A 12400-nucleotide genomic window follows, 5' to 3' on the forward strand; every position below is an offset into this window, starting at 1 on the left:
GATTACAACAAGATTTGTGTCAGTTGTACATCAAAGGTTAGTAAACAAAAGGAAGGTTTTGTAAGGCACTTTTCATAAATCAGACGCATGGTGTTTATACACAAAATGTGTACCCACAATTTCACCTATCAGGTGGGAAACATATCTGTACTACCAGCTACCCTTAAAGCCCATGGCTCTTGTCTCAAGTAATAGAAATATGTACAGGTAATCAGACTTCTAAAATAAATTGATATATTGGAACAATCCTTATAAACCTGTCCAGGACGACGATAGTCTCCAAAATTAATATAAAACACATGCAGTTTTTGCACCTACTGGAGACTACTTTAGACAAAGTGAAAACGTACCCATTTCTAAAACATTAGGGGCCTCCCTCACCAGCTTGTATGCCAATTCAATCTATTAGCACGGGACTATTCTGATTTACAGTGAGGTTCATAAATATTGGGACATCGACAATTCTAATCTTTTTGGCTCTATACACCACCACAATGGATCTGAAATGAAACAAACAAGATATGCCTTAACTGCAGACTTTCAGCTTTAATTTGAGGATATTTACATCCAAATCAGGTGAACGGTGTAGGAATTACAACAGTTTGTATATGTGCCTCCCACTTTTTAAGGGACCAAAAGTAATCAAACAGATTAACAATCATCCATCAAACTTTCACTTTTTAATACTTGGTTGCAAATCCTTTGCAGTCAATTACAGCCAGAAGTCTGGAACACAGACATCACCAGACTCTGGGTTTCATCCCTGGTGATGCTCTGACAGGCCTCTACTGCAACTGTCTTCAGTTCCTGCTTGTTTTTGGGGCATTTTCCCCATCAGTTTTGTCTTCAGCAAGTGAAATGCATGCTCAATCGGATGCAGGTCAGGTGATTGGCTTGGCCATTGCATAACATTCCACTTCTTTCCCTTAAACTCTTTGGTTATTTTCGCAGTATGCTTCGGGTCACTGTCCATCTGCACAGTGAAGCTCCATCAAATGAGTTCTGAAGCATTTTGCTGAATGCGAGCAGATGATATTGCCTGAAAAACACTTCAGAATTCATTCTGCTGCTTTTGTGAGCAGTCACATCAATAAATACAAGAGAACCAGTTCCATTGGAAGCCATACATGCCCACACCATGACACTACCACCATCATGCTTCACTGATTAGGTGGTATGCTTTGGATCATGAGCAGTTCCTTTCCTTCTCCATACTCTTCTCTTCCCATCACTCTGCTACAAGTTGATCTTGGTCTCATCTGTCCATAGGATGTTGTTCCAGAACTGTGAAGGTTTTTTTTTTAGATGTAAAACAAAGCAAAAAAGGAGGGCCAAAAAGGGCTGGGAACTACCAACCCAGGGATTTTTACCGGTATCAGATCAGTGGAATCTGCAATCGGATATTAATTGCTAAAAGTATTTTTATTTATCCAACATACATCAATAGTTAACAAAACTACATTATACAACCATAAAACCAATAGTGAGGCCGGATATATACATAATACATATATATATATACACATGAGGCCGGATATATACATAATACATATATATATACATGATACATAAAAGCATGAATGCTGGGCTGCGATTATTCAACATGTTTCGCTCATAGCTCGAGCTTCATCAGGAACTGGCGCAGCAGCAGATCATAACTAATAAAGTAAAAGGACAAAGAACAACGTATATTTAGTTCATAAACATTGTTTCCAAAATTAGAATACAAATTTCAAAAACATTATTTTCAAGGTAAGTATATATGGAAAAAAGTACAAAAAGTAATATTCATATTTAATCAATAATTGTAGATATATCAAATCACAAGTACCACATTCCATGAGATGATAATCAGCATATTCAATTAGATAGAGATAGTCGTGAAAAGTTGTAAAGATATCATATCATTTCTCTTACCAATTGGGTCAAAATCTCCCAGGTCTATGAGTGTATTTGCCAATAATAGTGAATAAAAAAGAAGTTGGAAAAAAGGTTCTCATTCCGGTATGGAAGAGGTATATAGATGATATTTTTTTCATCTGGACTGGGACAGAGGAAAAACTGAACACCTTTGTTGATTTACTGGGGGTCAATACATTTAATCTGAAATTTACCATGGAAAAAAAAGTCAAACTTGTTTGACTTTTCTTGACATTCAAATTTCTGTCAATTCCAAGGGTGAAACTGGAACCACCCTATTCAGAAAACCCCTAGCTGCTAACACGGTACTGCATGCCTCCAGCTCGCACCCTCCACCCCTAATTGCTAGTATTCCCTATGTGCAATATCTCCGCCTGAGGAGAAATTGCAGTAATGATACTGATTTTGAGCTGGAAGCAAAAAAATTACAAACACGTCTATGGTACCGTGGCTACAGTAATAAATGTTTTAAAAAATCTTACTTAAGGGCAAAGAAACAGAATAGGTCTACCCTTATACATAGCCAGAGACCCCATAAGACCAACGAAGGTGTTAGGTTAATTACACGCTTTTGCGGTCAGTACTCCCAAGTACGCAACATTTTAAACAAATACTGGTACCTCCTCAGAGGAGATCCAAAGGTATCCAAACACATAAAAGAATGTCCAGAGATCACCTTCAGAAGATCACGTTCCATGAAAGATACTTTAGTCAGAAGCCATTACACCTCTCAAACTCAAGTAATTACCGTACCAAACAGAGAGGTTCAAGATCATGTCACAAGTGCAAGACATATCTTTTCCTCTGACTCAATTTTGCTACCGAACAAGCGTGTCTATAAACCCAAATTCTCTGTTAACTGCCAATCGGTAGGAATCGTTTATATTACGATTTGTCAATGTGATGCCTTCTATGTGGGTAAAACCAAACGTCCATTTTTTTCACCGCATCAGGGACCATGTGTCCCTGGTCTGGTCCAAAAAGATGGAAACCCCTATTAGTCGTCACTTTGGACTTTTCCATAATTTTGATGACAGCTTGATGCATTTTTTTGCACTGGAACACATAGCCCCAAGGGACAGAGGAGGATGACTTCAATCAAACTTTATTACAGCGAGAGGCTCGCTGGATTTTTTACCTTAAAGTGGGGTTCCACCCTAAAGTGGAACCTCCGCTGATCGGAACCCTCCCCCCCTCCGGTGTCACAATTGGCACCTTTCAGGGGGGAGGGGGGTGGAGATACCTGTCAAAGACAGGTATTTACACCCACTTCCGGGCATAGACTCCCGTGGGAGTCTACGCCATTTCCTGTCCTGCCGCGCTGTCTGCTGGGACACACACGGGTCTCAGAGACAGCACGGACAATTCCTATTGCGCTGCGCGACTCGCGCATGCGCAGTAGGGAACCGGGAAGTGAAGCCGATTTGCTTCACTTACTGATTCCCTCACCTAGAATGGTGACGGCAGCAGCCGAGAGATCGATCGGCCTCGGCTGCCGGCATCGCTGGAACCTGGGACAGGTGAGTGTCCATTTATTAAAAGTCAGCAGCTGTAGTATTTATAGCTGCTGGCTTTTAATATTTTCTTTTTGGGTGGAATCCCTCTTTAAAGCAACTGAGGGTACCAAAGAATGTAATTTTATTTTTAAAAATAAGAGGGGAAAAAAATTGGCTTTTTTTTTGCCACTACTGTCAGAATCCCCCGGTCGGTAATATTTGAATATATGTTACTTTTCTATTCATTTTGGCCTTATTTATAAGAACTGCCAAACATGACGCTTCCCCTTTAATAAACTGGTCTGTATGGGCGTCCTGGGGACTACACTGGCCTGGCCCCGCTAATCAATCAGGCATATAACCAGTGTGTCCCCAAACAGTTCGGGAAAATAGCTCACTCCTGTATGTCGAATACCTATCCAAATTATTACCCATATACTGTGCAAGTCTCTACTATTAAAACCATCCATTTTGGGTTTAATTTAGTTTATTTTATTAATGCCTGCTTTTCATGTTTGTTTTTTTATTTACATTGACACCAGATTTTGAGACGAGGTCCCGCTGGTGTTGCTGACGCTATGGATCATTTACCATACACTATTTAAATTACAAATCATTACCTTAATACCATGCAATAGTCTATTATCAAACCGTTTGTTTCGTGTTTTTTTTTTTGTTTTTTTTACATGCCTTCTTATTTACATTGAATTTTGATTTGAAGATGAGGTCCTGCTGCTGTTGCCGACGCTATCTGTGTCATCTGACACCTGTGGGCTGGTCTCTAGGTATTCCTTATGAATACCACCCACAGTATGGGCATAGAGACAATCAAAGATGGCCGCGGGGCGGCCGCTGATGCGATCAGCGTCATCCGCGCATGTGCACTAAGATACTGGCGCTTGATTCGACACAGAGTGAGCCGCTTCCCCTCTGAATCTGCCCACAGCTCGGCGGTGACGTCAGACGCCGCCGAGCTGGAGAAAACGTATTATCTCATCCCCCTGTCAGTTGCCTGTTGGCAATTGACAGAAGATGAACTGCTGAACAGGCTATCTCTAAGCTGGTGCCACTGAACATCACATGACAGGTATGCTGGCTCCACAAACATACAACATTTGCCTACGATTACCAAAAGATAGATTCTTTATTATTTTCTTCTCCTTTCTGTAACTACTCAGCGTAATTGAATAGGCTTGTTCTCCTCAGCTGATGGAGTTTACCTTATCTGTTTATTACAGAGAATATTGAAGTAACTATCTGGCAACACCGATGTTTATTTTCATATTGCCCATTTGAAACTAGTATGTACTAATATTGATTCAACTATTCAGGTAATTTGATTCTTATATACCGTATATACTCGAGTATAGGCCGACCCGAATATAAGCCGAGGCCCCCAATTTACCCCCAAAAAAACTGGCAAACTTATTGACTCGTGTATAAGCCGAGGGTAAGACATGCCTGTCCATCCCTGTGTGTGTGTCCGTCCATCCCTGTGTGTCCGTCCATCCCTGTGTGTCCGTCCATCCCTGTGTGTCCGTCCATCCATCCCTGTGTGTGTGTGTCTCCATCCATCCATCCATCCCTGTGTGTGTGTGTGTGTGTGTGTGTGTGTGTGTGTGTGTGTGTGTGTGTGTGTGTGTGTGTGTGTGTGTGTGTGTGTCCAGCCTACCTGTGTCCTGAGCCTTTGTCCCGAGCCTCCGTCCCGTGCCGAGCCTCCTTGCCTCCGTGCCTCGCCGCCGTGCCTCGCCGCCATGCCTTGCCTCCGGTCCCGTCCCGTCCCGTCCCGTGCCGTGCCGTCCTGTGCCTTGCCTCCGTCCCGTGCCCTCTTCGTTCGTCGGCGGCCATTGTAAAATTCAAAAGCTGCGCCGCCGCCTTCGCCTGTGATAGGCGGAACACTGAATTTCCCAGCAGCCTGTGTTCCGCCTATCACAGACGTCGTATCATCCTCGTCCGTAGTACGAGGATGATACGAAGTCCGTGATAGGCGGAACACAGGCTGCTGGGAAATTCAGTGTTCCGCCTATCACAGGCGAAGGGGGAGCCGGAGGCGCGGCTTTTGAATCAGAATGGCCGCTGTCTGTCTGCTCGACACGCTGATCGAGCGGGCAGACAGCGATGACTCGAGTATAAGCCGAGGGGGGCACTTTCAGCCTCAAAAAAGAGGCTGAAAATCTCGGCTTATACTCGAGTATATACGGTATACAAAATCCCTTCCACTTTGAACATTATTAGGATCAATTATCATTGTCCAATATACCAAATATATTGTTTTTCTCTAGAGACCAAATTTTTGGGTGACGCGTCGCTTTTTGTTTGTGCACTTACTGGCCAATGGGTGCATTGATTGCACCTTTTTTCCAACTTCTTATTTATTCACTATTATTGCCAAATACACTCAGACCTGGGAGATTCTGACCCAATTGGTAAGAGAAATGATTTGATATCTTTACAACTTTTCACAACTATCTCTATCTAATTGAATATGCTGATTATCATCTCATGGAATGTGGTACTTGTGATTTGATATATCTACAATTATTGATTAAATGTGAATATGACTTTTTGTACTTTTTTCCCATATATACTTACCTTGAAAATAATATGTTTTTGAAATTTGTATTCTAATATTGTCCTTTTATTTTATTAGTTATGATCTGCTGCTGCGGCAGTTCCTGATGAAGCTCGAGCTATGAGCGAAACATGTTGAATAATCGCAGCCCAGCATTCATGCTTTTATGTATCAAAGTGGGGTAACCCTGGAGATGTTCTATACTATATCCGGCCTCACTATTGGTTTTATGGTTGTATAATGTAGTTTTAACTATTGATGTATGTTGGATAAATAAAAAAACTTTTAGCAATTAATATCTGATTGCAGATTCCACTGATCTGATACCGCTAAAAATCCCTGGGTTGGTAGTTCCCAGCCCTTTTTAGCCCTCCTTTTTTGCTTTGTTTTACACATAATTCTGGGATGTGGTATCCTTTTCATTCAATCCCCTCTTATTAATCTTGAAATTAGTTTTTTTTTTAGATGTTTGGCAAAATCTAATCTGGCCTTCCTGTTTTTGAGGTTCACCAATGGTTTACATCTTGTGGTGAACCCTCTGTATTCACTCTGGTGAAGTCTTCTCTTGATTGTTGACACATAAACCTACCTCCTGGAGAGTGTTCTTGATCTGGCCAACTGTTGTGAAGGGTGTTTTCGTCACCAGGGAAAGAATTCTTCAGTCATCCACCACAGTTGTTTTCCATGGTCTTCCAGGTATTTTGGTGTTGCTGAGCTCACCAGTGTGTTCGTTTTGAAGAATGTTTCAAACAGTTGATTTGGCCACACCTATTGTTTTTGCTATCTCTTTGATGGGTTGTTTTTGTTTTTTCAGCCTAATGATGGCTTGCTTCACTGATACAGACAGCTCTTTGGATCTCATAATGAGAGTTGACAGCAACAGATTCCAAATGCAAATAGCACACCTGAAATTAACGCTGGACCTTTTATCTGCTCCTTGTAAATGGGATAATGAGGGAATAACACACACCTGGCCATGGAACAGCCAATTGTCCAATTACTTTTGGTCCCTTAAAAAAGTGGGAAGCACATATACAAACTGTTGTAGTTCCTACACCGTTCACCTGATTTGGATGTAAATACCCTCAAATTAAAGCTGAAAGTCTGCAGTTAAAGAACATCTTGTTCGTTTCATTTCAAATCCATTTTGGGGGTGTATATAGCCAAAAAGATTAGAATTGTGTCGATGTCCCAATGTTTATGGACCTCCCATTGTTTTTGGACCTGACACAAGGTAACTGACTTTGGATCCCCTCCCTTCTCTAGATGCCACAGCCATTGAACACCTGGCAACATTTATTTCTCAAGAAATTGAGGCTACCATTTAATTATTGCCCTCTGGTAAAAGTACTGGCCCTGACATGTTTATAGATACTTTCTATGAATCGTTTGCCAGAGATCTCAGATCCCCTTCTCGAACATGTCAAGATTCACGGGATCCCTCTCGGTCTCCTTTCTGAAGATATCAACTTGGCATTAGATTAGATATAAACTATTATATAATCACAATGCAATAATAGAAAAATAGTGGCCGGCAGCGGGGGCAAGTGACACACTGCATCTGGTGGCCGGCAGCGGGGGCAAGTGACACGCTAAGTGGCTTCTACCGATTCTTCATTGGTTATTTTAACCATTTCAATATATATTACAGTGTAATAATAGAAATTGTGCACTCTAAATCATCCTGACACTATATCAACCATGGTGTCAGGATGATGGAAGTGCTAACACCAGCCATTACCCGACAAATCATGCCATTCTTCCCCCCTCCCCTCCTTCACTTGTCCCAGCAATAAAGTTTTAACTGGGAAGAAGCAATAAAAATCTGATGGAGTTTCTAGACTACCTAATAGACTACTCTAATAAACAAGTTTTATTGCTGTTCATTCTCTTTTTGGAAAAGATTTCCCCCTACTGCTTGTCCTGTGACAAAACTGCCATTTAAAAAAGAAAATGAGGAAAAATCTCCCGTACAGGGATGGAGAACTCTGTCAGGTCTACTAATACTTATCAACTTAGAAGGAAATAAGCAAAAACATCTGAATCTAAACCAACAAGCTTATAATACACCAATCTACAGCTTTTAATTTTAATAGTAATGTATATATTACCTGTTTCGGTGTCCCACAGCTTGAGATAGCGATCATAGGCTGCACTTAGAAACTGCGTCCCGCTATTGTTGTAACATATGTCCCGAACAGCTTTACTGTGGCCTGAAAAATAGAAAGCAGGTAAAGAGCCTTTATGTCATATCCAGAAACTGGCATATACATGATGTATGGAAAGGTGTCCCACCATTCGGGGTCCAAGTAAAATTAAAGGAATTAGGTGCTACTAAAAAAATGGATTTTTGTACTTCATAAAATTCATTTTTGGAGTTCATTGTGAGACACAGGAATTCTTAGAACTATTGGACTGTCAGGTTAAACTGCTGCCTGCAGGAAAAATGGACAACGCAGCAACAATGGATACGGACAACAAGACAACAAAATACAGAGGGGAGGGACCTAGGTCCTATATATGATTCCAAAAAAAAAAAAAAAGTTTCACGACGATTATAAAGATCAAATCCACTTTCTCAGCCATCAATGGACACTCAGACTGTCAGGACACCACAAAAAACACAGGCAAAAAAAAACAAACAAAAAACACAGAAAACTTGGGGGGGGGGGGGGGGGGATGTGCTATTTAAGCATGCGTACAATACCTATAAATGTCCGCAAACATCTTCTTTCATTATACACTTCCCAGATCTGTAACACAATTAAGAAGTGTGATCACAAATGTATCCATTTATCATATAACAGCAGCAAGAATTAAACTGAAAATTAATCATGGTTAGAAACTTTGTGACTGCCATCTGCAAGGAATATGCAGCAATGTCAAATGTCATAACTGGTACATGTGTCACATATACACTTGATATCTCTGGAGTAACCGATAATAGGTTTCAATAAACCAAATGTCAAGTTTACATAAAACAAGTAACAGCATGCACAGATACACTGTGTGCAGGTGGCTTGTGGCATTCCACTACTTGTCCACATCCTCTTGCCAGAAGATATGTAAAAAGCCCTGCCAGCCTCAGGGTAAAAACAGGTTTCTTTAGAAGGGGAGGTGAAATAAATATGTCTGAACACCAGTGCACATCTTGTAGACAAGTACTTAACTTTATGGTTGGAAAAAAGGAGTGATACATTTAGCAGAAAAAAAAAGGATTTGTCATGTAAGAGTAAAAGGCCAACATTAGGGTTTTATAGCGATGCAATTTTGTGCTTCAGTATTAGCAGCTAGGGTGACTGTAGAGTATGTTTATGGAAACCCTTTAACCTCCCTGGCGTTATGATAATGTCGGATTTTAGGTGCTGAAAGCGGTACAATGTTTTGGATGGAAATTTGGCGTTTTATATTGTAGGCCTGTAATTCTTAGGAATAACTACTTAAATCTCTCCAAACCAGAGTCTAGTAGACATCCCGGGTATGATAAAATTCGAAAGACAAAATCATAAAATTAAAATATAATAAATAACTATAAAGAATTATACCAAATAATAAAAATTATTCAATAATGTAATCAAATCAAAAACACTGAAATTTGCTCAGTTGCAGAATTGTTGCCATCATTACTTTTCAGTGTTCGATGACGGATCTCTTTACAAATCACTATCGCTCAATTCTGCGAGTGATTCTAATTTATTATCGCCGTTTTCTAGCTGGTCTAAAACCACTTTTGATGTAAAGGGACAGTTTTGGTTGCTATGGACAATCTCCAGTTTCCAGGCATAAAAGCAGTTTTTATAATATAAAACTACATGCAGGGCACTGAACAGACCACTAGGGACAAAAGAGATGTGAAATTACATACAGTAATCAATCTGTAAGATTACATTATACTGTATGTAATGCAGGGCTCGACAAACCCCGGGCGCCAGATCGCATTGGCGACTAGAATTTGTGATCTGGCGCCTGGGGCAGCACAGCGGGGGTATCCTGTCTCCTTCCACCCCCCCCTGGCGTGATTGTGTCGGGCCGCGCCGCCGCCGGCCTGTAATTGAGGCCGTGGCTTTGAGGCCTTCTGTGGTCCTATGTTTAGTTCTATAATCTGGCGCCATCTAGTGGTGGCTGTTGGTATGACAGCCAGCGATGCTAATGAAGCTTTCACTGCCCACCCATCTCACCTTTACTTAGAATAAAAAAAAAAAAAAAAAAATGTGTGTGTGTGTGTGTGTGTGTGTGTGTGTGTGTGTGTGTGTGTGTGTGTGTGTGTGTGTGTGTGTGTGTGTGTGTGTGTGTGTGTGTGTGTGTGTGTGTGTGTATATATGTTTAGGAGTTCTAACAACCTAGAGAATAAAATGGTGGTCGTTGCAATACTGTCTGTCACACCGTATTTGTGCAGCGGACTTACAAGCGCATTTTCGGGGAAAAACTCTTATTTTTTTAATTAAATATAACAGTAAAGTTGGCCCAATTTTTTTATATTGTGAAAAATAATGTTACACCGAATAAATTGATACCCAACATGTCACGCTTCAAAATTGCGTCCGCTCATGGAATGGCGACAAACTTTTAGCCTTTAAAATCTCCATAGGCGACGTTTAAAAAATTCTACAGGTTGCACGTTTTGGGTTACAGAGGAGGTCTAGGGCTAGAATTATTGCTCTCGCTCTACCGAACGCAGCGATACCTCATGTGTGGTTTGAACACCGCTTTCCTATGCGGGCGCTACTCACGTATGCGTTCGCTTCTGCACGCAAGCTTGGCAGGACAGGGCGCATTTAAAACATTTTTTTTTCTTATTTTAACTTTTTATTTTTTCACGGTGCTTTTAAAAAAAAAAAAATTGTCACTTTTATTCCTATTACAAGGAATGTAAAAATCCCTTGTAATTGAAAAAAACAGGACAGGTCCTCTTAAATATATGAGATCTGGGGTCAGAGAGACCTCAGATCTCAAATTTACACTAAAATGCAATAAAAAAAAAAAAAATTGTCATTTGAAAAAAAAAAATATAAAAATAAAAATGCCCCTCTAAGAGCTATGGGCAATGACATGGAGACAGGTGGGGGGGCCGCGCTATCCTCCCCTCACTCGTCTCCATGTCAGGTCAGGGACAGGTCTGGATTGCCGTTACCGACCTGGCTCCTAACTTTTTTAGCTGGCTCCTAGATTCCAAGCAAATTTGTCAAGCCCTGATCTATGTGAAGTCTAAAGGAATGACAGGGGCCCAAGAATGTGCTAACCTTTTTCTCTTCTTCCTTTTTTATTTTATTTTTCTTTTCTTAGAGGCTTTTCTCATAGTTTGATGTTGTGGTATATAGAGATAAGAAATCCAATGAGTATATTTGTTAGAGTTATGGGCAGAATGACATATTCCAGCACCTTAAGACATCACTTCTTATACAGAAATACTGATCTTATGTAAACAATCTTGTCTTGGAATTTGAGATGTACAATTTTCAATAAAAATTATTGGAAAAGAAAAACAATTTGAAATCTTTTAGAGCAGGGCTCGACAAAACCCGGTCGCCAGGTCGCATTGGCGACTAGAAATAGCGACCTCGCGCCTGGGGCAGCACAGCTGGGGGTATCCTGTGTCTGTGGACCCCCCCAGCGTGATCGCGTCGGGCCGTTCCGCCGGCGGCCGAAAATTTAGGCCGCGGCTTTGAGGCCTTCTGCGGTCCTATGATTCCTTATGGAATCTGGCGCCCTCTTGTGGTCGCCGTTGGTATGACAAACCAGCAATGTTAATGAAGATTCCTCTGCCTGTATTATATTACCTGCCTCTTCTTCCCTTTATTTAGAACCCCCTAAACATTATATATATTTTTTATTCTAACACCCTAGAGAATAAAATGGTGGTTGTTGCAATACTGTCTGTCTGTCACACCGTATTTGTGCAGCGGACTTACAAGCGCACTTTTGTTGGGAAAAATAATTTAGTTAATAAAAAAATAAGACAACAGTAAAGTTAGCCCAATTATTTTTTATATTGTGAAAGATAATGTTACGCCGAGTAAATTGATAACCAACATGTCACGCTCAAAATTGCACCCGCTCATGGAATGGCGACAAACTTTTACCCTTTAAAATCTCCATAGGCGACGTTTAAAAAAATTCTACAGGTTGCACGTTTTGAGTTACAGAGGAGGTCTGGGGTAGAATTATTGCTCTCGCTCTACCGATCACGGCGCTACCTCCTATGTGTGGTTCGAACACCGATTTTTATATGCGGGCAGGACAGGGCGCGTTTAAAAATTATTATTTTTTCTGCTTTATTTTAACTTTTTTTTTTTCCACTGTTCTTTTAAAAAAAATGTTGTGTCACTTTTATTCTTATTACAAGGAATGTAAAAATCCCTTGTAATAGAAAAAGCATGACAGGTCCTCTTAAATATGAGATCTGGGGTCAGAG

At 40.7% G+C, this 12400-nt stretch overlaps 1 protein-coding gene across 1 annotated transcript in view; it reads right to left on the reverse strand.

Moving 5' to 3' along the window:
- CDC40 (cell division cycle 40) overlaps window positions 1-12400 on the reverse strand; it is a 104447-nt gene that overhangs the window by 24009 nt on the left and 68038 nt on the right. The window contains exons 9-10 of the mRNA XM_077487124.1: window positions 8696-8741; window positions 8100-8201 (exon numbers count right to left, since the gene is read on the reverse strand). Of these exons, the coding sequence (XP_077343250.1) occupies window positions 8100-8201; window positions 8696-8741 (148 nt within the window). The remainder of the gene's footprint in view (window positions 1-8099; window positions 8202-8695; window positions 8742-12400) is intronic.

This window comes from Lithobates pipiens, unplaced genomic scaffold (genome assembly GCF_037356315.1).
Source record: "Lithobates pipiens isolate NorthernLeopardFrog02 unplaced genomic scaffold, aLitPip1_a1.2 Scaffold_18, whole genome shotgun sequence".
In the NCBI taxonomy this organism is placed as follows: Eukaryota; Metazoa; Chordata; class Amphibia; order Anura; family Ranidae; genus Lithobates; species Lithobates pipiens.